We start from the raw sequence: 24,886 nt of genomic DNA on the forward strand, positions 1-24,886 counted from the left end.
TTTCTTGTTTTACTTATATTCACCTTCCGTTTGAGAGGTACAAGGAAAGATCCTCCGTCTGCGGGTTCTCTCCTCGAAGGCCCACACAGCCAGGGCTGGGCCAGGCCACAGCCAGGAACCAGGAGCTCCACCCTGACTCTCACTTACACGGCAGGAACCCAAGTGTTTGAGCCATCACCTGCTGCCCCCAGATTGCACACTACCAGGCAGCCAGATCAGGAGCAGAGCAGCCAGGACCTGAACCTGAACTCTGATCCAAGATGCAGACGTCCCAAGCAGTGACTTAGCCACTGTGCCACACACCCATGCCCACGGGTTGGCACATTTTATACGGCACCCAGTACATCACTCGATTGTCTTTGGCTCTGCCTGGCTTCTACTTAGAAGTAAGTTATTGGGGCCAGCGCTGTGGCACAGTACGTTAATCCTCTGCCTGCAGCGCCAGCATCCCCTATGGGCGCCAGTTCGAGTCCCAGCTGCTCCACTTCCGATCCAGCTCTCTGCTATGGTCTGGGAAAGCAGTAGAAGATGGCTCAAGTCCTTGGGCCCCTGCACCCATGTGGGAGATCCAGAGGAAGCTCCTGGCTCCTGGCTTCGGATGAGCCCAGCTCTGGCTGTTGCAGCCATTTGGGGAGTGAACTAGCGGAAGGAAGACCTCTCTCTCTGTCTCTCTCTCTCTCTCTCTCTAACTCTACCTCTCAAGTAAATATTTTTTTTAAAAAGAAGTAAGTTATAAGCCTAACTATTGCGTCATTGTGGAACATTTTTGCGCCGGCTGTTAAGATCTCCTTTTCCTTAGATTCCTGGCAGCTTTATTACGACTTATCTGGGTGTGGATTCGTGGTGATTTGTCGTGTGTGGAGTGCCTGCGGGCTCTTGGATCAGTCTGGGGCTTGGTGTTTTCCATTGGTCCTGGTGCCTGTCTGCCTACGTGTGCTGGTGCCTGTGTGCTGGCGCCTGGCTGCCTACGTGTGCTGGCTCCTGGCTGCCTACGTACAGCACCGGCAGTGAGGCGCTCCTGAAGGTTTCTGAACAGGCACGGATAGACGAACCCCGTGACCGAGAACGGCGGTGAAAACGACAGCTATAACTTCCCATGTCTCAGCGGTGCACCAAGTGTGTCCTCTCTTTTTGTCTCTACAGCATCTGTGTGATCTAGAAATTATGATGCCCGCCTCAGAGGGGACAGGAGCAAGGCTCAGAGGGAAGTGAATGGCTTGCAACCATATAGTCCGCAAGTGGCAAAACCACTCCAGTTGCTGTGGCATAGCCACCAGCCACGCACGACTATGGAAACCTGAGCTCAAAGAAATTTAAAGTCCGGTTCCTCGGCCACACTGCCCAAGTGGCCGTGGCCGCCATGTCGGCACAGAGGGGTGTTTCCATCATAGCAGGAAGTCCCCCGGGACAGCACAGCTCTGGGCTCAGTAAATCCCCCAGGGCCACGCCGGAGGTACTGGAGGAACTAAGTTAGAGACAAGGAGGCCAGGGGTTCTCGGTGGGCACCCAGTCCATCTCCAGGAGGGCGTGCCCTGCGGAACAGGACTGCCAGCCCTGGAGCGGCTGACGACAGCCCTGGGCTGAGGTTTGGGGACAGGGAGGCCGTTTGCTGGGATGAGGAGCAGGGATGGCCTGGGGAAGCAGCGAGGCTGGGGACGGTCATCCAGTGAGGGAGCCACAGCCCACAGGAGCTGCCTGCACTCCCCAGAGAACGTGGCGCATGGGCCCTTCCCTGCCTGGAAGAAAACACAGAAGGGCTCTATGGATTTTTTAAATTGTGTCTGTGTGGCCCCTCTCCAGCCTCCTAATTCACAGCTTGTGGATTTGTTTTGGCCCCCAGTCCTTGCACTTGGGAGGGGTGGTGGCTTCCTGCTGGGGCCCTGGCTCAGCAGGTGCTGGAACAAAGGTCATTGTTCCGAAAGGAGCGGAGCTGTATAGCGGCCAGCAGGGGGCAGCACAGAACACACCCAAGCTCCCGCGCTGTCTATGCCCAAGCAAGGGAGAGTAAGCAGCAGGGCTTCCGGCTTCAGGAGCTTCTTTGGCCGGTTGAAATAATTCAACAGCCATCGCTTAGCAAGTTCGCAGACTGCCTTGCGTCGGCGAGTGTGCTAGAAGTGGAAAGGACGGTAATACACCCAGTAGTAGCGTTACAATATATTATCACACAATGATAAACCCCAGGGTACCACTTACCAAGCTGGTTATTTATAGCATCAGAAAGACACTGCAAAGTGGGGGGGGGGGTCCCCTTTGGCCTCATATCAGTGACAACAATGCCTAACACATTTGCAGAGTCCTGACAAGGTGCTGGCACTTAATATGATTTTAAAAAGCTTTATGTATTTAAAAGGTAGCGCAATAGAGAGGGAGAGACCTTCCATTTGCCAGTTCACTCCCCCAAAGGGCTGTAGCAGCCAGGACCAGAGCAGGCCGAAGCCAGGAGCCTGGAACTCCACCCAGGTCTCCCACATGGGCGGCAGGGGTCCACGTACTCGGACCACCTGCTGCTTCCCCAGGTGCATTAGCAGGGGGCTGGATCAGAAGTGGAGCAGCTGGGATTTGAATTCTCACTCCTCTACGGGATGCTGGAGTCGCAGTGGCAGCTTAATCGGCTGTGCCACAGCACCAGCCCCTGCTCTACACTTCCTCCATTCCCCCAGTGACTGCAGCCGCTGAGCCCCAGGCCAGTGTAGTCACTTGCCCAGTGCCATACGGCTAGGGACTGAGCTGGGCTTAGACAAACATGGCCAAGCCCAAGGGGCAGGGGCTGGCCCTCCCCACTCAGGGGGTGGTGCCTCCCTCCCCACCTACCCTGTGCAGGCCTATGACCCCAGCACATGGGTACAGCTGCCTCTACCCCTTTGGGACCCCACCATGGCCATTAGACCTCCTAGAGGGATGTCCCCAGAGCGCATTAGCAGCAGGCGCCTGCTTTTGTGGTCGTTCCAGGTTGAAGAGAAGCTTCAGGAGGATTCCAGAAGGAAACTGCTTCAGCTGCAAGAAATGGGGAACAGAGAGAGCCTCATTAAAACCAACTTGGAGAGGGCAGTAGGCCAGGTAGGCTCAGAGCCCCTCACGGCCCCGCCCCCCTAGGGTTGTGTGCTCCCAAGCAGGCGTCGGGGGAGGTAGATGTGGCCTGATCCCCCCGTGACCGTGCGACGCGGGCTTCCAGCCCCGGGGACATCACCAACGAGGTCCCCATCCTCAGGAGCCTAAGAGCTTGGCCAGGCAGCCAGTTCTGGCCTCAGTTAACCCCAGACCCCGTGTGCTTCTAGAACTTTCTCCCTAATATTTTTGGCTCTGACATTTACCATGGTCTTTCATCCCCTGGGCCCCCGCAGATGTCATAGTCACAGTCAAGGGACAAACAGGGCTTTCCTTAGAGCACCAACCCCGGAGCGGGCAGGGTTCACACTGGGCCTTGGGCAGTGCCACTCCTCCAACGGCTGGAGAAACTTCCCCCAAGGCTGAGAGCGAGCAAACAGGAAACCAGGACAGGAAGCAGGACCGGGTGGAACGTGGGCCTGCTGAGGACTGCTCCGTGGGGGCTCTCTCCTGGCAACTGTGGCCCCAGGGATCCACGGAACATTCTGTGTGTATGTGCATGTGTGTGTACATGTGAGTACACGTGTGTGTGCCTGTGTGGGTGTGGGTGTGCGCGCACCTGTAGGCTTTTGACTTCTGTATGCTTTGACGTCTACCCTGTCGTTCATCAGATTCTCAGAGGGGTCTGGGAACCACCCAGAACAGTTAAGAATCATGGTCCTGAAAATACCCTCACTCCCACTCCCACCCTGCCACCCAGTACCTCTCCCAGAGCCTCCATTTGCCACCGTCCCAGCTGTCACCAGGCTGTGTGACCAGGGCCCCACACTGCCAGCATTCGGAGGCACCCGCGGCTGAGGGCAGCACCAGCCCCTGGGTAGCTTCGGTCACTGCGGCCACGGCTCTCCCACAGGTGCCAGCCCCTTGTCAGGGACGGAAAGCCTGTGGGTCTCTGCCTCTCCTGTGCCCCCCGGGCCACCTCCTCATCTCCTCTGCCATCTGCACCCCAACACATACCCGACCTGAGGGCATGGCCTGGGCCCCTTGCCAAGGGCCGTGGTCCTCGGGTCGGCTCTGAGCAGAGGTCGCCTGGGAGGAGCCTTGTAAGTGCGGCTCCCCCAGGCCTGGACTCAGGGGGGCACCAAGGCCGGCATCTGCCACCAAGCCCACCCATCCCAGCCCAGAAGGACCTGGCCCTCCCACCCTGGGCAGTTGGTCCTCTGGGGAGCCTCCAGCAACAGGGGAACCATCGCTCACAGGGCCTCTGTACATAACCACTCCTGGGGGAGCTGGGACCCTCCCTTGGCCCCAGGACCAGGGTGGAGCTTGGAGCATCTCCGTCTCCATGGCGCTGGCTGGCCCCCTGCAGGGTGACCCAGAGAGGCTCTTGGGACGGTCACTGCTTTCCCCAAACCCCGAGTGGGCCGCAGATGCCTCTGGGCTGGGACCTCTGACTTCCCCTTGCCTCCCTGGCCTTTGGGGCCGCTCCTGCCTCTGCATTGCCGAGTTTCCTGACCTCAGTTGGCCAGTAGACCCAAACCCAGGCCCAGGGCCGCCGGGTTGGTGAGCTCCCAGAGGAAGCTGGGTCTCTTGGCCTCTGGCTCCTGGTGGAACCCAGACACCCTGGACTTGGAGTCCCTAAGCCCCGGCTTTGTGTGACTGCATTGCTTCATCCACCTGCATCTGAACGCGCCAGGACCCAGGAAGTCATCACCGGGATCCACTTGAACTCAGTCAGACGGCCGTGACTTTCACAGCTGTGGCTGTGTCCGGCCGTTCGGGGAGCGTTTGCCGAGTGCCTGCTGTGTGCCAGGCCCCGAGCCAGGCTCCAGGGACACACAGTGAATACAGGGGACAGCCTTCTGGGGACTCGCACAGCCTGCGGCGGCTGCCTTCTCTCAGCAGGCACCTTCGCTGATTACCCAGTTCCCCAGGGCCGACAGCCTCAATATTTATTTCACAGTCTGGTGCCGACTTAGCAATTACGGCCCCAGACTTCCCATTGGATAACTGGCAGCAAGTGGCTCTTGTGAGGGCTGGAGACATGTTTGAGGGGGGCGGGGAGCGACCACGCGTCTTGGTGGGACTAGGCAAGCCTGCCTAAGAAGTAATTAAAACCCTCTGTCCCCTGTTCTTCCGTGGGCACCGCAACTTCCGGCGCGGGTGAAGCTTTGAATAACACGCAAAGACCTTTGGGGCATGCAGACCCTTCTGGGTGGTTCCTCCTGGCCACACCCCCCTTGCCCCAGCCCCCACGCCCCTACTGACGCCTCTGTCCTCACTTTGTGCCGTAGCTGGAGCATTTCCGAAGCCAAATCATCAAGGCGACCTATGGCCGCCTGAAGCCCTTCCAGGACAAGCCCATCACCGACCAGCAGGTCTGTGCCACTCTCCCGCCCCCAGCGCCGGGCGACTCCCTCCCTTCGCTCCCTTCTCTGGAGATGCGGACGCCAGACCCCGGCAGCAGATGCTTCTGTTTGTGTTGGTGGTCCGGATTTCTCACACTGTTGCTACACCAGAAAGATGTGTTTTGATTTCATGGGATTTCCTGGCTTCCCAAGGGAAAGCCAGTGAAAAAGCCCTCGAAACGTGGCTGCCAAAGTCCAGTCCAGGCTGCCAGGCTCGCTTCTGGCCACCAGCCGCGTGTGGTTGCCCTCCGCTGTCCCCGGGAGGAAGGGGCCGCCTGTTCTGGGTCCTCGCAGGACCGTCGCCTTTAGTGCTCCCCTTTCCTGTCCTCTGTGTCAAGGCCAGGGGCTGCCCTTGTCAGGGGTGAGAGGCCGGGCCTTCTGTCGATGCTCCCATAGCACCAGGCTTGACCAGCCCCTGCCCCAGGGCAGACTTGGGGTGAAATCCCTGCTCCTGGAGTCACATCCTGGCCACCAGACCCAAGTTGTCCTCACCCAGGCCCTCCCTCCGCTCTTGCCCTGCCCAGCCGGGGCCTTCAGGGGTCCCCCCCCCCAGCCCAGAGCCCCCTGCCTGCATGACCACCTCTTTGCTCCCTCTGTTTCTCGCCAGTTGATAGAGAAGATCGCCCAGGTCACGGAGGACAACATTAACTTCCAGCAGAAGCGGTGGAACCTGCAGAAGGAGACGCAGCTCAGCCACTCCAGGCACGAGGAGACGGCCGAGAACGTGGAGAAGCTGAAGGCGTCGCTGGACGGCTGTCAGGTGCCGCTCGCCAGGCCTCCCGCGGGCGTCCGCTGCGTCTCCTCTTACGCTGCTTCCTGGGGAAACGGTCCAGCTTCCGCGGGCCCTCCTGGGCAGAGATGCTCTGCTTTCTTAGCCACCTTTTCTCCTGCTGCAGAGCAGAGAACAAGGGGATCTCAAAAAATCCCTCCCAGGTGAACTTGGCAAAGCCCAGGAGCAATGCCTGAGCCTCCTCTCTTCCGGCCCCCGGCCCTCGGCACCCACAGATCTGTGCCTGTGGAGTGTGTGCCTGGCCATAAACCACAGAGTGGCCCTGCTCAGAAAAAAGTGCACCTGTGCCGAGCACGGGCAGACTTTCCCCGTCACTGTTCTCTGAACAATACAGAGCGGCAGCTATGGGCTGAGCGCTCATGTTGCACTGGCACCGCAGGCGATCTAAGAGCACGCATGTGAGCAGGTGTGTGAGATACATGCAGCTTCCACACCACTTCACACAAGGGAGCTGAACATCTGTGGATACTGGTGTCCACAGGGGCCCCACCCCACCGTGCGGATACCAAGGGGCGACCATACTGACCGTGGGAGCCCCGTGGTCACAGCAAAGAACAAAAGAAGTCCCTGTGTTATTTCCAGAAAAGCCAAAGAAATGTTCTTGCTCCTTATTTGCACTGTTTCCACCCGCTGACTGCGACTCTGGCCGGGAGTAGGGATCGGAGGGTCTGGCTGCACCCCTGCTGCCCCCAGGCTGACCCCCGCAGCCCCCAGGCTGACCCCTGCCACCCCCAGGCTGACCCCCACGGCTCCCAGGCTGCACCCCTGCCACCCCCAGGCTGACCCCCACGGCTCCCAGGCTGCACTCCTGCCACCCCCAGGCTGACCCCCACGGCTCCCAGGCTGCACCCCTGCCACCCCCAGGCTGACCCCCACGGCTCCCAGGCTGCACTCCTGCCACCCCCAGGCTGACCCCCATGGCTCCCAGGCTGCACCCCTGCCACCCCCAGGCTGACCCCCACGGCTCCCAGGCTGCACCCCTGCCGCCCCCAGGCTGACCCCCATGGCTCCCAGGCTGCATCCCCACAGCCCCCAGGCTGACCCCCATGGCTCCCAGGCTGACCCCCACGGCTCCCAGGCTGCACCCCTGCCACCCCCAGGCTGACCCCCACGGCTCCCAGGCTGCACTCCTGCCACCCCCAGGCTGACCCCCACGGCTCCCAGGCTGCACCCCTGCCGCCCCCAGGCTGACCCCCCACGGCTCCCAGGCTGCACCCCTGCCGCCCCCAGGCTGACCCCCACGGCTCCCAGGCTGCACCCCTGCCGCCCCCAGGCTGACCCCCACGGCTCCCAGGCTGCATCCCCACAGGCCCCAGGCTGACCCCCATGGCTCCCAGGCTGCATCCGCACAGCCCCCAGGCTGACCCCCCACGGCTCCCAGGCTGCACCCCTGCCGCCCCCAGGCTGACCCCCAGGCTGAGTGTGGCTCCTCACAGCCCACAGCTGCTTCTGCTTCTCTCTGGAAATCAGCAGCTACTATTTGGGGAGTCTGTGCAAACACTGGCGTGTCAGCACGTGGGCCAAAAAATCAGGAAACCACATCTTCTGGCCAGCCTGCGCGTGCATCTCGGCACGAATTCTGATGAACAGAAGGTGGCCAAATTGTCCGGGGCGGTTTGGCTGTGGGATCGCATCTCGCTAAAAAGTGGGTTGGCTTTGATCACTGGAAGTCCAAATCAAAGTGAAAAAAAAAGTTCCCCCCCGCCACCAAATTTTTTTTTCCCTAAAACTAGGCCTTCCCAGGAGGCTGGCTTCCTGACTAGGTTACAAACACTGCTCCCCACCGGTACCCTGGGCACTGTGGTCATGTCACGGGTCTGGGCTCCTCGTGACCACCTCCCTCTCTCTCTCTCCTCCCCCTTCTCTCTCTCCCTCTCTCTCTATCGCTCCACCTCCCTCTCCCTCTCACTCTCTCTCTCTCTGTTTCTCCCTCTCTCTCCCCCCTCCCTCTCCCTCTCCCTCTCCCTCCCTCTCTCCATCTCTCTCGCCCTCTCTCTCTCTCCCCTTCCCCTTCCCCTCCTCCTCCTCCTCCCCTCCCCCTCCCTCTCCCTCCCCCTCCCCCCTCCTCCTCCTCCTCCCTCACTCCCCCTCCCCCTCCCTCCCCCTCCCCCCTCCCCTCCCTCCCCCTCCCCCTCTCTCTCCTGCTCTCTCCCTCTCCCTCTCTCCTCCTCCCTCTCTCTCTCCCCTTCCCTCTCCCTCTCCCTCTTGCTCTCGCTCTCGCTCTCGCTCTCGCTCCCGCTCTCTCTCCCTCTCTCCAGGCTTGTATGAAAACGTCCTGTCGCAGCAGCGACCTGAAGAAGGAGGTGGCCCTCCTGCAGCAGCTGCAGGTGAGCCCACCTGTGTCGGGGCTCCAGAAGGTGACACGGGACATCCTGGGCCTCTCGCTGTCCTGGCTGGAGGAGACAGAGCAGCTCCTCCGGGACCTTGGCATCCAGCCGCCCAGCTCCGACAAAGGTTCTCTAAAATGTCTCCTTGAACCCTCCCATGCTGGGACACCTGGCGGGGAGGGCTTGGCGGGGCTGCGGCCAAGGGTTTCCCTCTCCAGACTCGTTCAGCTTCTCCACTTGAGAGAGGACTTTCCTTCAAAAGTACACAAGTGGGACATGATCCCTGGAGAAAAATGACGTTGATGAGGACAAAGGAAAATTTATTTTTTTAAAAAGATTTATGTATTTATTTGAAAGTCAGAGTTACACAGAGAGAGGAGATGCAGAGAGAGAGAGAAAGAGAGAGAGAGAGATCTTCCATCTGCTGGTTCACTTTCTAGTTGGCCTCAATGGCCAGAGCTGCTCCGATCCAAAGCCAGGAGCCAGGAGCTTCTTCCAGGTCTCCCACATGGGTGCAGAGCCCAAGGATTTGGGCCATCTTCCCACTGTTTTCCCAGGCTATAATAGAGAGCAGGATTGGAAGTGGAGCAGCCGGGCCTTGAACTGGTGCCCATATGGGATGCTGGCACTGCAGGCCATGGCTTTACCTGCTACGCCACAGCACCAGCCCCTAACAAAAGAAAATTAAAAGAAGTGATGCTCGCCGGTGCCATGGCTCAACAGGCTAATCCTCCGCCTTGCGGTGCCGGCACACCAGGTTCTAGTCCTGGTTGGGGCGCTGGATTCTATCCCGGTTGCCCCTCTTCCAGGCCAGCTCTCTGCTATGGCCCGGGAGTGCAGTGGAGGATGGCCCAAGTGCTTGGGCCCTGCACCCGCATGGAAGACCAGGAGAAGCACCTGGCTCCTGCCTTTGGATCAGCGCGGTGTGCTGGCTGCAGCGCGCCGGCTGCAGCAGCCATTGGAGGGTGAACCAACGGCAAAAAGGAAGACCTTTCTCTCTGTCTCTCTCTCTCTCACTGTCCACTCTGTCTGTCAAAAAAAAAAAAAATGATGCTTGCTCCCGTGTCACACAGGAAGTGCTGCTGGATTTTGTAACTTCCAAAGCATCTTCCTGTGGAGATAGCTGGGCAAGTGACTGGGCCTCAGTTTCCACACCTGTAAATGGGTAGAATGAGGAGCACCCACCTGTTTACGGTGATGGCATTGATCTACACAAAGGACTTAGAATAGCGTCCAGCACAGAGCACACCTTTAGGGGCACAGACGATAGCTCAAGTAGCTGGGTTCCTGGCACCCGTGTGGGAGGCCCAGATGGAGCTCTGGGCTCCTGGCTTTGGCCTGGATAAGCCCTGGCTGTTGCAGGTGTTTGAGAAGTGAACTAGCAGATGGGAGATCTCTGCCTATGTCTCTGCTTTTCAAATAAATAAATAAGTATTTTAATTTTGGAAAAAAATAATAACTTAAAATGGGCACTATCTCTGCCTTCCTAGGGCTTATGGCCTTGGGGGAGGAGTGGGTTGGGCATTAATCTAAAAAAAAAAATCACCCAAATATAAAACTTGGATGGAGACAAGTGCAGTGAGGCATAGCATCTGGATCTGGTCGGGGGAGACAGGGCTCTGCAGGATGCATAGGAGTTGGTGCACAAAGAGGGGAGGGGAGAACATTCTGGGCAGAGGGTGCCATCTGGGGGTGGGGTCAGTCAGGGGAGCACCAGGGGCTGAAAGAGCTGGGGCAGGTGTGGAGGTGGGGAGGCTGGCAGGGGCTGCACATGGGTGCACTTCTCGGGCCCTGGGGCAGAAATGCCACCAAAGAGCAGCGAGGAGCCAACAAAAGCTTCCAGTCAGGGCTGATGGGACAGGTGAGCATCTTAGGAGCATCAGCAGTCACCTGTGGAAAGTGTCCTGGCAGGGGGCCAGCCTGGAGCCCCAGAGCCAGAGAGAGGCTCCCCTGGGGGTGGCAGAGGGCGCCCCAGGGCAGGGATTGGGGTGGAGGGAGAGAGTCGGGGGCAGAGAAGAGGGAACTCCATCACACTGCCGCAGTGGAACTGGGGCGGCTGGAAAGGAAGTGACGGGGAGGAAGGGGTCTACATGGCCTCGGGAGCCTGGTGTGTGTAGAGAACAGGGGCTGCTCCCTCACTAATGAGCAAAGTGAGGAGCACCAGGTACGCAGGGGGAGATGGGTATGAGGTGCCTCAGACCCCAGGAGAGGTGTCCAGAGGCAGGGTCACCTGGATGTCTGGCTGGGCAGTGAGCATGTGCCACGGGGCAGGGGATGCAGGGATGCACAGGTGCATGGATAATTAAAGCCTGGGTGCCAATGCAGTCACTTAGGGAGGAAGCATTGAGTGAGAAGGGAGAGAGCCGGGGCCACCGCTGGAGGGGGCGCCAACACATGGAAGACTGCAGCTGCTTCTTTGCCAACTCGTCCTGCAGAGAGGCTGAGGGAAGGAGAACCTGACATTCTCGCAGCAATGAATGAGAAGAGAGGAGTTATTTTCAACTCTGGTGCTGCAGCATCCCCAGCCAGGATGTCTTCAAAGAAATCCAGAAGGTGGTGGGAAGCTCTGTAACAGGAGAGAGAGAGAGAGAGAGAGAGAGAGAGAGAGAGAGAGAGAGAGACCAAAAAGAAGATCAATCTTTATGTAGGGCCTGCCTCTGTCATCCAGCACAGAGAAGTGGGAGGGGCACAGGCCAAGGAGTGGGGAAGCAGGGCTGGTGGGCACCCCACGGGCCAGGGGCTGCCCGCTGCAGGGTTTCTGTTCTTGCGATCACTGCCGAGTGTCGAGCGAACATGAAGGCAGGGGCCAGAGTCGTCTTGTTCTTCCGGACTGGAACTAAAGCAGAGACATAGTCTCCCCCCTGGTGATATGGGGCCCAGCTGTGTGTGCCCCATCCTGCTTCCACTGATGAGACCTCTCTGCTGGGCGTTGCAGCCCTGCCTAAGCCCAGTCACGCGTTGCCCTCTACAAATGTGGCCGTGGAGTTCCCGGAAGGCTCACATGCATTTCTCAGACTCGCCGTTTTTCCTCTCTCCCAACTTCATGGGCTTTGAGCAACGTTAGGCAGGCGTCTGCAGAATTCCTTCCCATGTTACCGTGTGCTGGGGATCTATGAGAATGGGATAAAGGACGCAGTGTTCCCACAGTGCAGGCCTCCTTTCTCCTGCTGCTGTCTCCTGGAAGGGTGTCCCGTGGCCGCTGGGGACGCGATGGCCTCGAGCCCACGTTCTGTGATCATAGCCAGTTCATTCTCAGAAGTCAGGACAGAGATAACGGGGAGAAGCAACAGAAAGGCTAGTGAGGACGGCCCATCCGTTGTCTACTCAGCAGGAGAGGGAGATGATCATAATGGCATTTTCTCCTCTAATGTAAGCAATGTTAGGGCAAGGCTCCAAATGGCTAAAAAAGCAGGATGAGCTGGAGTATTCTCCAAGTTCTCTCTAATTCCTAGCACAGAACCAGCCACACAATGGGGGAGGGAAGGGGGTGTTGGTGCTACTGGTGATGGTGGTGGTGATGGTGGTGGTGGTGGTGATGATGGAGATGAAGGTGGTGATGGAGATGATGATGGTGAAGATGATGGCCATGCTAGTCATCATTCATTATTGAGCACTTATATCTCAGACACCATTCAGCATTTTATCTACATTATCTCAGTTCATCCCCGGGAGAACTCATTTTAGGAATGGGAATTCCATGGCTGGGAGCTGTTGTGATTCTTTGACCAGGATCGGTGCCTCACATGACCGAGGCCACAGGGGGGCCCCCTACCTGTCTGAACACTCATCCGTGAGCACTCCCCAGAGCCTCTGCGCTCCCAGTTCCTAAGGCCGGGGTAGACGCTGTAGCTCCTCCTGGCTACTTTCCACTGTGGTGAGGTTCACCGTGTGCTGCGTGCTGTCATCCTCCGACCCCCAGGGTGAGGGAGATGCCAGTCACTGTCTTCCCTTTGAAAATAAGGAGACGGAGGCTCGGCTGTGTTGAAAAACTTCCCCGAGGTCACAGAGCTGGGATATGAGAAGGCCAGGACTCAAAGCAAGGTCCTCGGGACCCTAGTGCCCGTGCTTTCTCGGTGACCCCCCTCATCCTCTTATCCAGCAAGGTGCCAGATACGTTGTGAGGACAGGGCCTGGCGTTAACCTGGGCAGAGGCGGAGCGAAGAGTTCTCGTTCCCTAAGGCAGATCACACCACCTCCGTGCGCTGCGCCAGAGCCAGGGCTGTGGGCTGTGTTCTGTGGCTGTAACAGAACGCCTGGGGCTGGGTGATTTAGAAGGAAAAGAGCTGCGTTTAGCTCACAGTTCCGGAAGTCCAAGGACATGGCGCCAGCGTCTGCTTTGCCTCTTGTGAGGAGCTGTCTGCTGGGTCATGTCGTGGAGAGACAGAGCAAGTCACTAAGTCAGGGCTCTCTCTTCTTATGTTAGTGTTGCCCTCGTGACCTCACCCAGTCCCTTGAAAGGCCCCCCCTCCAAACACCCTGAGCATCTGGCTTAGTTGTGGTGGGCAACATTGAAACCACAGACCACCTAGAGCCGCCCCCCACCCCGCCCCAGCATTGCGGTGCAGTGGTTCGGAGTTTGGGTTTGGAAAGCGACTGCAAGTCTTGAATTTTGACTGTGCACTTGCTAGTCATGTGAGCAAATTCCTCCATGTCTTTGTGCCTCTGTGTATTTGTTTATACAACAGGCAAAACATCTCATAGGGCTGGGGTGTGGATAGAGAGGTGGGAGACATGTATGAGCCATGGTTCCTGAGCCGGTGAGCCCTTGTGCATGGAGGCTGATGTCTTTGTCAGCCTCAAACACTTGTAGATGTAGCCTGGCCTAAGTGTGGGTGGCAGCCAGACCGGGCTGTACATCCTGTCGCGTCACGTCAGGGCTTTATCCGGAACCCACCCCCTTCTTCCCTCGGCAGCCAGAGGGGTCTACTTAGCCAGGAGGACTCAGTTAGCATGAAGCTGGAAAAGCCCGGTCTAGGCCTTCGAATCGTGACGATGGGCCTCGTGTCCCAGCTCAAGTGGTGAAGCTGGGACTAATCCACGGGCCCTGACCTCAAAGCCCCTGCTCTGCACTACCAGGCGATCTGCCCTTTAGAACCTCGTCCTAAGAGATAGAACGCTCAGAATGAGCTGGGTTTGTAAATTTGAAAATAATCTTCCCAGGGGGATCCAGGCCACATAGACGCAGAGGGAAACTGCTGGAAGTATCGTTGGGTGACGTCTTCCCACGTTCCCGGGTGGAGCCTGCGCGGTACCAGTGCGTGTTACTCCCAGCTCTCTGATTGGTAGCGGATTTGCTGAGGTCTAGTGGGAGAGATGGGAACCCTGAAAGTCAGCTGCCTACCACCCTGCCTGGTCTCCCAGGCTTCCTTGGATAAGGCAAAGAAAGGACTTTGCAAATTTCCCTCTGATAGCTCAGCACCTGAGGTCTATTTCTGCAACATTGTTGCAAATAAAAGGCTTTCCCCCCTCCCACCATGGAAAACTGCTCTTTCTCAAATACCAGGCTACAAAGTATCTTTAGATGAAAACAAAGCAAGTTGCAATACAATAGCATAGTGTGCTCTCATTTTTTTGTTTTTTCCAAGTGTCAGCATACCACGTCAAGTAAAACCTGGAGAGAAAGGTCATCAAACTGGTAGAGAGGGTTTCCCAGCAGGGTGGGATCCCATGGGATCTGCAACAGGTGTTTACTGAGGGTCTACTGTGTGCCAGCCGCTGTGCAGTGCCCTGAGGGCTCAGCCACAAGCACTTCGCACATCGTGGACTTCTGTCATGGTTGGGTTCCTGTAAGGAACACACAGGACTTCTGTGGCCAGCAATGTAATCAAGACTTGGCCCTTTTCCCAAGGAGCAAAGTCACATCATGATGACAGCTAATCTACAAGCACCATCAGACCCGCCCTGCGCCCTTCAGCACCCAGGCATCCCCCCATCCCCTTAACTTCTTTGTATCACACCCACAACTCCATCCCTCCCCTTGGTTCCTGGGCCACAGGTTGCAGCTCTGCAATCCCAGATGCATCCTAAGTCCAAAGCAATAGCTCAGCACAGCCCAAGCTCACGGCAGCCAGGCCAGCGCCTCCCTGCCCCCTGGTGTCCTTGAAGAGCTGAGGCTTGCTTCACAGTGGCTATGCCAACCCTTTGCCCTCAAGCCCGCAACGTTTGAAAGATAGGACAGACTCTGCTCACCTGCTCTCTTGTTTACCCTGGCAGAGTTTTCGTGGTTTTGTCACCAGAGAGAAGTGGTCATGGGGTTCTTGTCTTCGCCCAAGAAAGAATTCAGGCAGAGAGCAAGGTAGCAAGGTTTTATAGGGGACAGGGGGGAGAGAGTGCTCAGTCACTCAGACTGGGGGAGAGCAGGTTACGTGGGGGAATGGAGAGGACACACCTGCAGCCCAGGCGGGCGGCTCAGCGGAGAACAGTCTTTGGTTTTTGTTTGTTTGTTTGTTTTTTGTTTTTTGTTGTTGTTGTTTTTTTTTTTTTTTTTTTTTTTTTTTGACAGGCAGAGTGGATAGTGAGAGAGACAGAGAGAAAGGTCTTCCTTTTTGCCGTTGGTTCACCCTCCAATGGCCGCCACGGCCAGCGCATCTCGCTGATCCGAAGCCAGGAGCCAGGTGCTTCTCCTGGTCTCCCATGCGGGTGCAGGGCCCAAGCACCTGGGTCATCCTCCACTGCACTCCCTGGCCACAGCAGAGAGCTGGCCTGGAAGAGGAGCAACCGGGACAGAATCCGGCACCCCAACCGGGACTAGAACCTGGTGTGCCGGTGCCGCAAGGCAGAGAACAGTCTTGGTTTAGATTTGGGACTCCTAAGGGAAAAGGGGCCCAGGTTTCTCCTTCCCCTCCCCCTCCTGCTCCAGGACAAAGGGTTGGCTGAGTGTAAATTAGGAAATTCCTCCCTGGGCTTACCACTGGTGTAATCAGACAGGAGAGAGCCCTGCTGGTGCCGGCCAAGGGGCTTCCCTAGGGTGCTGGCTTGCAGGAAAACGTAGAGGTTTTACTGCGCAGTGTTATCCGGCCAGGTAACCCACTGGGTGCTGAGGAGGGAGCTTTCCCGTGGGGACAGGGCTGGGACCACCTGGAGGGTCATCAGGGTCTGGACAAGACTTTGAAGTGTGCTGGTTTCCTCAGGCCCCTCTCTCGCACACATAGGCTAATTTCTAACTTCCTACCTAACAGTTCCCCCTGGAAAGATGAATGAGGATGCATAGAAAAACTGGGTAAAACCCTTGGCGTGGCAGCGGTGCCCTGCAAGTACTGGGTACTCCGCACCTGTTACCACGATGTCACCATTCGTTCTCTGGAGCTTCTCAGAACCTTGGTTTGTCAGAGATCAAGGCCACCAGTGCCAGAATGTGTGACTGTCCCCTGCTCTCCCTAGTCCTTGTCCCCTGCTCTCTCTAGTCCTGTCTTCCCCGCCCCCTTCCCCCTGCCTCAGGGCCCCCTCCTCCCCAATGCACAGGAGCCCCTGCGTGGTAACCTCCCTTCTCTGGCATCTGCAGCCTTTCTCGCCCCCTGAGCTCCTTCCCTTGGCCATCAGACATGCCCTTCAAGATGATGCTGCCGTCTTGGAACCCCTGCTCCTTTCCTGCTCTCACTCCCAGCCCCGCCTCTGGCCCTAAGGAAGTGCTGCACCCTCGATGGTCATTGCCAATGTCCTGCTCTTTCTTGGCCTCTTTGCCTCCACCGCCCAGTAATAGGCAAGGCCCCCTGCTGTGCTGACAGCCCCTCCCCCACTATCTTTCCCCATGTTGGCTTCTCCCAGGCCCACCCAAGGTTCTCGGTTCTTTGTCTTTTATTTGTTTATTCGAAAGGCAGAGTTATAAAGAGAGGGAGAGACAGACAGAGAGAGAGAGAGAGAGAGAGAGAGATCTTCCACTCCTGGGCCACAATTGCCAGGGTGAATCCAGAAGCCAGGAGCTTCTTCCTGTCTCTCAAATGGATGACATTGACCAAGCACTTGGGCCATCCTCCACTGCTTTTCCCAGGCCATTAGCAGGAAGCAGGATCGGAAGTAGAGCAGCCAGGACATGAACCAGCGCCCACAATGGATGCTGGCACTGCAGGCCAGGGCTTTATCTGCTACACCACAGTGTCAGTCCTTTGTCCTCTTTCTCGAAGTCCTCTCCCCTTGGATCCCTGGGACCTAGAGTGCCCCACCTCCCTCTGCTCTTCTCCCAGGTCCCTGCAACCCCTTCGTTAAGTCCTGCCCTGAACGCGTTTTCCCCAATGCAGTCCTCTATCCCCTCTTTTGCCCCCTTTCCCATGAGAAAGCTCTCCGCCTCTAGTGTGCCCCCGGCTGCACCTACACAGGAGTGCCCAAACACTTCCACAGGCAGGGTGCCAGGAGCAGCGCAGGTGGGGTCCCACCTAGGGGAGTCCCACTGGGGCATCAGGTCTAGCACGAGGAGGGGGCTCTTTCCTGACTCGCGCACAGACCCTGGGTGGGCAGGACAGGCCTTGAACCAGGCTTGTCCCACTCTGCAGGGACCTCTTCTCCCAGAGTCCCTCCAGTCCCTCAAGGTCAACAGGTCTCCATGGAGCCATGGAGCTGCTGTCTCTCCCTCCTCTGACCCTGCCCCAACCTCTCCCTCCTCTGACCATGGGGCCATCCCTAAAAAAAAAGCTAAAAAAGGCCTCCTTTATATTTCTTCCTTCTTACCCCTGCCTGCTTCTCCCAGCCTAGTTTAAATCATCAGCCCTGGGCCGGCACCATAGCTCACTAGGCTAATCCTCCGCCTGCGGCGCCAGCACACCGGGTTCTAGTCCTGGTTGGGGCGCTGGATTCTGTCCCGGTTGCCCCTCTTCCAGTCCAGCTCTCTGCTGTGGCCCGGGAAGGCAGTGGAGGATGGCCCAAGTGCTTGGGCCCTGCACCCACATGGGAGACCAGGAGAAGCACCTGGCTCCTGGCTTCGGATCAGCGCGATGAGCCGTCCGCAGCGGCCATTGGAGGGTGAACCAACGGCAAAAGGAAGACCTTTCTCTCTGTCTCTCGCTCTCTCGCTGTCCACTCTGCCTGTCAAAAATAAATAAATAAATAAAACATACAAACATCCCCATGGTTTTAGCAACACTCCCTGCCTCCAACTCAGAGGAGGGACTTGACCACTGAGGGGACATCAGCTGTGCCTGGTGACTTTTTTTATTTTCGTAACTAGGGTGGGGGAGGAGCTGCTCCTGCCATCTGGGCAGTGGAGGCCAGGGGCCTCACTGCACACCCTACAGTGCCTAAGATGGCCCCACAGCTAAGAATCGGAGGACCCACAGTATCAGTAAGGAACCTGCTAGCTCCTTCCCCCAACTCAGCCCAGTGGTGGCTCTGAGAAACACTCATTGAGCCACGTGGCTGCTGGAGTAGCAATGACTCAGATCCCGCTGTCACCCAACTGATCCCATGTGCCCAGCGGTTGGCCAGCTGTGTGGCACTGGGCAGCCACGTGTCTCAGAGCCCTCACACCTCCTCTGTAAAGTGCTGTGATGCCCTCATTGCTAACAGGGGACTGGGCACATGGGACACACCCAGTGCACTGCGGTATTGCTTCAATTGAGGGGACACTCTTTCAGCTAGCATTCCAGGCCGGCCTTGCTGACCTCACCCTTCCCTACATCCCCTGCTCGGAGCCCTGTCCGTCCCCTCTCCCACCCCAGCCCAGTCGGGCTCAGTACCTCCAGGACCTGCGCTTTCTGAGGCACCACCTGCCTGCACCTACCCTGTGCTGGTTTCCATGGTGCTATAACAAATCACAAACCTAATGGCTTAAAGCCCAAATTTCTCATACGGTCCCAGCGGCCACAATTCCCAGTTCAGTTTCCTGGGCTCAAGTCAAGGTGTCAGCAGGGCGGCTCCTCCGAAGGCCGCGGGGAGCCCTCTCTGCCTTTTCAGCTTCGCTCCCTGCATCCCTGGGCTCACGGCTCCTTCCTCCACCTTCAAAGCCAGCAACATCTTCCAGTCTCCCTGTGTTCCCATCACACCCCCTTCTCCTCTGAGGTCAAACCTCCACTTCTCCTTCTGATAAGGACCCACATGGGTGACTACATTATCTCTGCTCAGATAACCCAAGACCACCCCCTGCCCCACCAGCCTCCTTCCCACCTGCAAAATCCCTTGTCCCCGTGAATTATCGGTCACAGGCTGCAGGGACTGGGACCCGGACACTGTCTGGGTCATGATTCAGCCAACCACAGCCTCTTATGAAATGCCCTCCCCTCCGACTTTCCACTTCTACCTGCTCAGCCGTGCCCTGCCCCAGTAAATGATGACCGTTCCCTCCTCTGAGACCCTCCCCCTCCACGTCGCCTTCGGCAGCCACTCACACACTGCCTGGTGCTACTGCATGTTTCGCACAAGTGAACCTTGTCTTTGAGACTTGGCTGTCAGCTCCTGGAGGGCGTGGCTTTGTCCCGCAACCACACTGCACACAGAGCCCTGCACACAGGAGGCACGCGAGAAACACACGTTCTGTTGTGGGTCTCTGCTTCCCACCCCCAAAGAGACACTTGGATTTGAGCACATTTTTAAAATATAAGCTGGAGAGCAGTCTGGATTCTTTCTCTCTTTTATTTTAAAGGTTTATTTATTTAAAAAGCAGAGTGACAGAAGAAAAGACCAAAAGAGAGGGAGGGAGGGAGGGAGAGACAGAGAGAGAGAGAGAGAGATTGTCCATCTGCTGGTTCACTCCCCACATGTCCATAACAGCCAGGGCCAGGCCAGGCCAAAGCCAGGAGCCAGGAGCTCCACCCAGGTCCCCCATGTGGGAGGCAGGAGCTCGAGCATTTGAGCCATCAGCTGCTGCCTCGCAGGCGCATTAGCAGGGAGTTGGATGAGAGGCGCAAAGCAGCTGAGACGCCTCTACCCCGGCGCTCTGGTATGGGACGTGGGCAGCTGTGCACAACACCCATCCCTCCCTCTGCCCACCCCTCCAGCCTCCATCCACCTGTCCACCAGCTCCAGTTACACTGCTCAGAAAGCACAGAGCAGCACGGAGCTGACACTGACCTTCCTGCTTCTCTGTTTGAAGGGTTCTCTTTGTATCTGATCTATCTTCTGGACCACTACAAAAAAATTATGAGCCAGACCCAGGAACTTCAGGTAACTCTTTGTTTATTTCCCATTCTTCTTTATTTCTGATTAAATATTCTTCTCATGTACAATCACGCTATCTCAGGTAGGACACGGGCAGAGACAACCTTGTCATTTGTCTGTGCCTTGGCACTTGTGCAGCGCCCTGTGCTTGAACCGATTGCCTCTGTCGGCTGCTCAGTCCGCACTCCCCAAAAGCAAAAAATGATTTCTCCATTTGCACCCAAAAAGATTCAGGCAGTGTGGCCAAAATCTCCCAGGAGAGTAGAGGCTGTCCCCTGTCTGGCATCCTGGGCTAACCATGATGCCTGGGAGCTTACCACCATCAGATCTTTTTTTTTCTTTTCTTTTCTTTTCTTTTAAGATTTATTTATTTATTTGAAAGTCAGAGGTATACAAAGAGAGAAGGAGAGGCACACACAGAGAGGGGTTTTCCATCCTCTGGCTCACTCCCCAGTTGGCAGCAATGGAGCCACATAGGTCTCCCACATAGGTGCAGGGGCCCAAAGACTTGGGCCATCCTCCACTGCTTTCCCAGGCCATAGCAGAGAGCTGGATCGGAAGTGGAGCAGCTGGGTCTCAAACTGGTCTCAAACCATATGGGATGCCAGCACTGCAGGCGGCAGCTTAACCCAGTACACCACAGCACCAACCCCAACACCATCAGATCTTGAACAGTGAGTCTAAGTGCACTGGAAGACATACAGCAACTCGCAGTGCAGACAGCAGCATTACCAAAAGGAAAGAGAAATTCCAGCAGCCAGGGACCCTGAGGGAGTGTGTCGCTCCTGCAGCTGTGGCTGGAGCAGCACTGTACAATAACCAGCCACAAACGTTAGTGGCATTCAGCAGTTACAGTTTGCTGCCCACATGTCTGGGGTCCATGGTGTAGGGGGTCTGCTGACCACAGATGGCCTTGCTCTGCGCCCTGGATGTCAGCTACCCTTGATTGATCTGGGGCTGGAGCCGGCTGGAGCCGCCTGAGATCTCTCATCCTCCAGCGAGTCTGGGACATGTGCCCGTGGAGAAGGCAGCGGCCGCTGAGGGAGGAGAGAAAGCAGGGCCACTCACGTCGCAGTTTTCAATCCCTGCTTCTGTTATGTCTGCTGACCAAGCAAGTCACAGGGCTGGGCAGGGTTGATTATCAGCAGGCCCCCTGCAAGGTGCATAGCCAAAGAGATGGGGAGAGGCAGGGGGCAGAAAGGAGACCACTGTCCCATCAACCCCAGAGACCTGAGTCCAGGGCCCAGCAAACTTTTTCCATAAAGGGCCAGTGAGTAGATGTTTTGGGCCCTGCAGACTTGATCTGCGTCAGACCCATTCGTCTGCTATGGTAGAACAGAAGCCGCCATAGACGGCATGTGAATGAATGGGCATGTGGGCGTGGCTCTGTCCCAATAAAACTTTATTTACAAAAGCAGGCAGCAAACCTAGAGGAAAGCTTGGGCTTCGATGGCTCCAAGCTGGAGTAACCGACAGCAGCTAGGCATTCCAGCACCTGCTGCTTCCCAAACACTGTGCTGGAAGCTCTGCATCCCTTTAACCCTTCCAGTTCAGTAGGTCCTATTATGCACTCCGTGCTGTAAACAAGGAAGCATCCAGGAGCCACCAGAGCTGGGGTTCTGTGCAGAGCCGGAGTCTGAAGTCTTAACCACTGTAGTCTAAGGCTTCCCCGCCAATAGCTGAATCTAGTCTGTGTTTTTAAGGAAGTTTTGTGTAAAGCTGGTGCCCTGGGAGGCAGCAGTTCATGAAGGGTGTGGAGATGCCCCGCCCTGTGCCTGTCCCCACAGCTTCCATTTCCCTTCTGGTCCCTTCAGGTCAAGTTCAAGAGTTCCCAGGAGACTCAGCAGTGTTTGCTGCAAGAAAAGCTGAGGGAGCATCTGGCAGAGAAGGAGAAGCTGAGCGAGGAGAGGCAAGAGCAGGAGGAGAGGCTGAAGGCCAGAATCAGGCGGCTGCTGGAGGAGAAGGCGGTAAGGAGGTCCCCGCCATCGTGCGGGGTCCCCGGCGTCTTCTCTGCTCCCGCAGACCCATGAAGGGGCCATTTCTGTGGGGAGACGATGGCAGGGGCTCAGACATCCCGGTGGGCGACCTGGGACTGAACTGGTTTCGGAGAATTTGACTTAAAGCCTGGGTACCAAAACCCACAGCAGGGGCGGGCATTTGGCCTAGTGGCTAAGATGCCGGCATCCCACACCCGAGTGCCTAAGTTCAAATCCCAGCCCCACCCCCAACTCCAGTTCTCTGCCTGGGAGACAGCAGCTGATGGCTCAAGGACTTAGGGCCCTGCCATCCACATGGGAGACCTAGACTGGCTTCGGCCAAGCCCAGCCCCAGCCACTGCAGACATCTTGGGAGTAAACCAGCAGATGAAAGCTCTCTCTCTGTCTATCCTCTGTCTGTCCATCTCTCTCTGCCAAAATTGATTATTGAAATCAAGGAGAACGCCACCTTTGATTGTATGTTGCTGTGATGTCACAAGCCGATTCATGACTGCAGGTCCTGCTTGGTCACTGAGACTGTTTCTAAGTGTGTGCAAGATTAGCGTGAGGATTTTCCATGGCTTCCTTTCTCTTCACAAATATCGAGGGCAGCAAATGGGCAAAACGGCTACTGACAGACCCAGAGCCCGGCCGACTAGCAGACCCCTCACTGCAGCGCTCTCCGAAGCTAAGGGGCCACGAGTCGTCTGGCCACCTCATTCCAACGCCGATGGTGATCCGTGGTTCTGGCTGCAGCCGGGATTCTACTTTTCTAGGTGGCTCCTGGAGGGGCCAAGGCAGTGGCTCTGCAGCCCGGGTTTTCTTGGAGCAAAGTCCCAGAAGAAGGCTTTCCCACGTTGTCTGATGAGGACAACTTTGATTAGATTTGTAGAAAATACCAAGTTGTGGCCCCACCCACCCACCGGAGATGCCACACTGAGGCAGGCAGGTGTCACCGCTGACCCAGAGTTGGCCCTTTTCCATGGTGGGGGACCTGCCATGAATATTATGGCCTTCAGTGCCATCATCCTAGGTCAGTGGCTCATGACTTTGTCATTTTATCATTTGAGAGATTGTAAAATACTAGAGCATTGCCCTGCCCCCCATCCCATTCCGATATAGCTGAGGTAAGGGTGTACCGTGCCCTGGGCTTGCGAACATCTCCGGGTGATTTGTGCAGCCATGGCGAGAACCACGGTCCCGGGAGGATCTGCAGTGGACTTGCCTGGCGCCCCCCCCACCTCAAGACAGCAGGCCCCAGATCCATTGGACCCCCTCCCCCACTCTCTGCAATGCCCCCTGTCTTCCCAGCAGGGGACTGGGCTGGGCTGGACTGTGGCTTCTGTCATCTCATAGCTCTGGGCTGGGGGCTCGTGACCAGGACTATCCTGTGCCACCACGCCCACTCTCCAAACCCCTCCCAGACTGCCTCTTTCACCTCCATCCTCAAACTCCTGCCCAGTCACCCCAAGACATCCCCCTGCCACCTCCCCCTCCTCCTCCTCCCCCTCCTCCCCCTCTCTTCCTCTTTCTCCTCCATCTCCTCTCCCTCCTCCTCCTATTCCTCCCCTCCTCCTCCCCCTCCCTCTTCTTTTCCTCCCTTCCCCTCCCCCTCTTCACCTCCTTCTCCACCTTCTACCTTCTGTGACATAAAAGATGGAAGAGGCAGGGCCATCCAACCCAGGACCTGCAGGACCTGCTTAAATAATGATGGCACTGGTCGAGGGCAGATCCCGAAGCACACGTGGGCAGAGTGGGAGCCAGCCACTGCCAGAGGGAGGAAGCCCCTGCCAGAGGGAGGAAGCCCCTGCCAGGGCAGACCCAGAGACCTTGGATTCATCAGGAGCTTTCCATCTGCTTCCTCACTCCTCTCTGATTGGCTTCTCCCGTTAGCATCCTCGTCCTGCTGCCCTCTTTCGTCTCCGAGTGACCTGTTGCATTGTTGGGTGTGGGATTTCAGGGCCAGCACTTTGTGGGGCCCCAGCCTGGACCTCCCGGTGCTGGCTTCAAACCCCCTTTATTTATTTATTTATTTTGACAGGCAGAGTTAGACAGTGAGAGAGAGACAGAGAGAAAGGTCTTCCTTTTGCCGTTGGTTCACCCCCCAGTGGCCGCTCCAGTGGCACGCTGTGGCCGGTGCGCTGTGGCCAGTGCGCTGTGCCAATCTGAAGCCAGGAGCCAGGTGCTTCCTCCTGGTCTCCCATGCGGGTGCAGGGCCCAAGGACCTGGGCCATCCTCCACTGCCTTCCCAGGCCACAGCAGAGAGCTGGACTGGAAGAGGAGCAACCGGGACAGAATCCAGCGCCCCGACCGGGACTAGAACCTGGGGTGCCGGCGCCGCAGGCAGAGGATTAGCCTAGTGAGCCGCGGCGCCGGCCCACACCCCCTTTAAACATGCGGACCTCAGTCCACCCCACCCCTTGCAGCTGAAGGATCCTACTCAGAGAGGAAGTGACACCGCTCAGGTTCATGAGTGCACCCCTAAGGGCCTCGCCCCCTCCGACACCCTGATGGGCGTGGCCTGGGGACTCGTCCGAAACCAGCTGCTCAGATATTAGCACCAGGTGCCCTGATTTCATTTTTTTAAAGATTTATTTATTTGAAAGGAAGAGTAACAGAGAGGAGGAGACAGTGAGAGAGACACAGGAAGAGACAGTGAGACAGAGACAGAGGAAGAGAGCGCGCGACAGAGACCTCTGTCTGCTGGTTCCCTCCCCAAATGCCTGCAACAGCCAGGGCTGCGTCAGGCTGAAGCCAGGAGCCAGGACTCCATCCAGGCCTCCAGGTGGGTGGCAGAGGCTCAGATACTTGTGCCGCCTTCCACTGCCTTCCCAGGTGCCTCAGCAGGGAGCTGGATCAGGAGCAGTGCAGCAGGGACTTGGACCTGGTGCTCTGTCCGATAGGGGAAGCCAGAGCTGAAGCGGAGACTTAACCTGCTGCGCCGTGTCTGCCCGCCTCATATGCTGTTTTTTGTTTAAGTTTTGTCATTTTCTTTTATTTGAACCATCCCCTGGTTCATTCTCCAAATGCCCACGACGACTGGGTCTGGGCCGGGTCAAAGCCGAGAGCCTGGATCTCCATCCAGGTCTCCCACATGAGAGGCAGGGACCCAAACACCTGGGCCATCACCACTCCTCCCAGGGTGTGGATTAGCGGGAAACCGGAACTGGGAGTTTAACCAGGGCTCTGACAGGGACACCTGCCCTGGCGGCCCGGCCCGGATTCTGGAGCTGCCTTCCTCATCCTGTGTGATGGCCC

The 24,886-nt window shown here is 57.3% G+C and overlaps 1 protein-coding gene across 1 annotated transcript in view; it reads left to right on the forward strand.

Annotated features, from left to right (window-relative positions):
- FHAD1 (forkhead associated phosphopeptide binding domain 1) overlaps window positions 1–24,886 on the forward strand; it is a 121,439-nt gene that overhangs the window by 57,230 nt on the left and 39,323 nt on the right. The window contains exons 10-15 of the mRNA XM_062193859.1: window positions 2,950–3,057; window positions 5,340–5,423; window positions 6,061–6,213; window positions 8,502–8,697; window positions 19,588–19,658; window positions 21,467–21,619. Of these exons, the coding sequence (XP_062049843.1) occupies window positions 2,950–3,057; window positions 5,340–5,423; window positions 6,061–6,213; window positions 8,502–8,697; window positions 19,588–19,658; window positions 21,467–21,619 (765 nt within the window). The remainder of the gene's footprint in view (window positions 1–2,949; window positions 3,058–5,339; window positions 5,424–6,060; window positions 6,214–8,501; window positions 8,698–19,587; window positions 19,659–21,466; window positions 21,620–24,886) is intronic.

Source organism: Lepus europaeus, chromosome 5 (assembly GCF_033115175.1).
Source record: "Lepus europaeus isolate LE1 chromosome 5, mLepTim1.pri, whole genome shotgun sequence".
In the NCBI taxonomy this organism is placed as follows: Eukaryota; Metazoa; Chordata; class Mammalia; order Lagomorpha; family Leporidae; genus Lepus; species Lepus europaeus.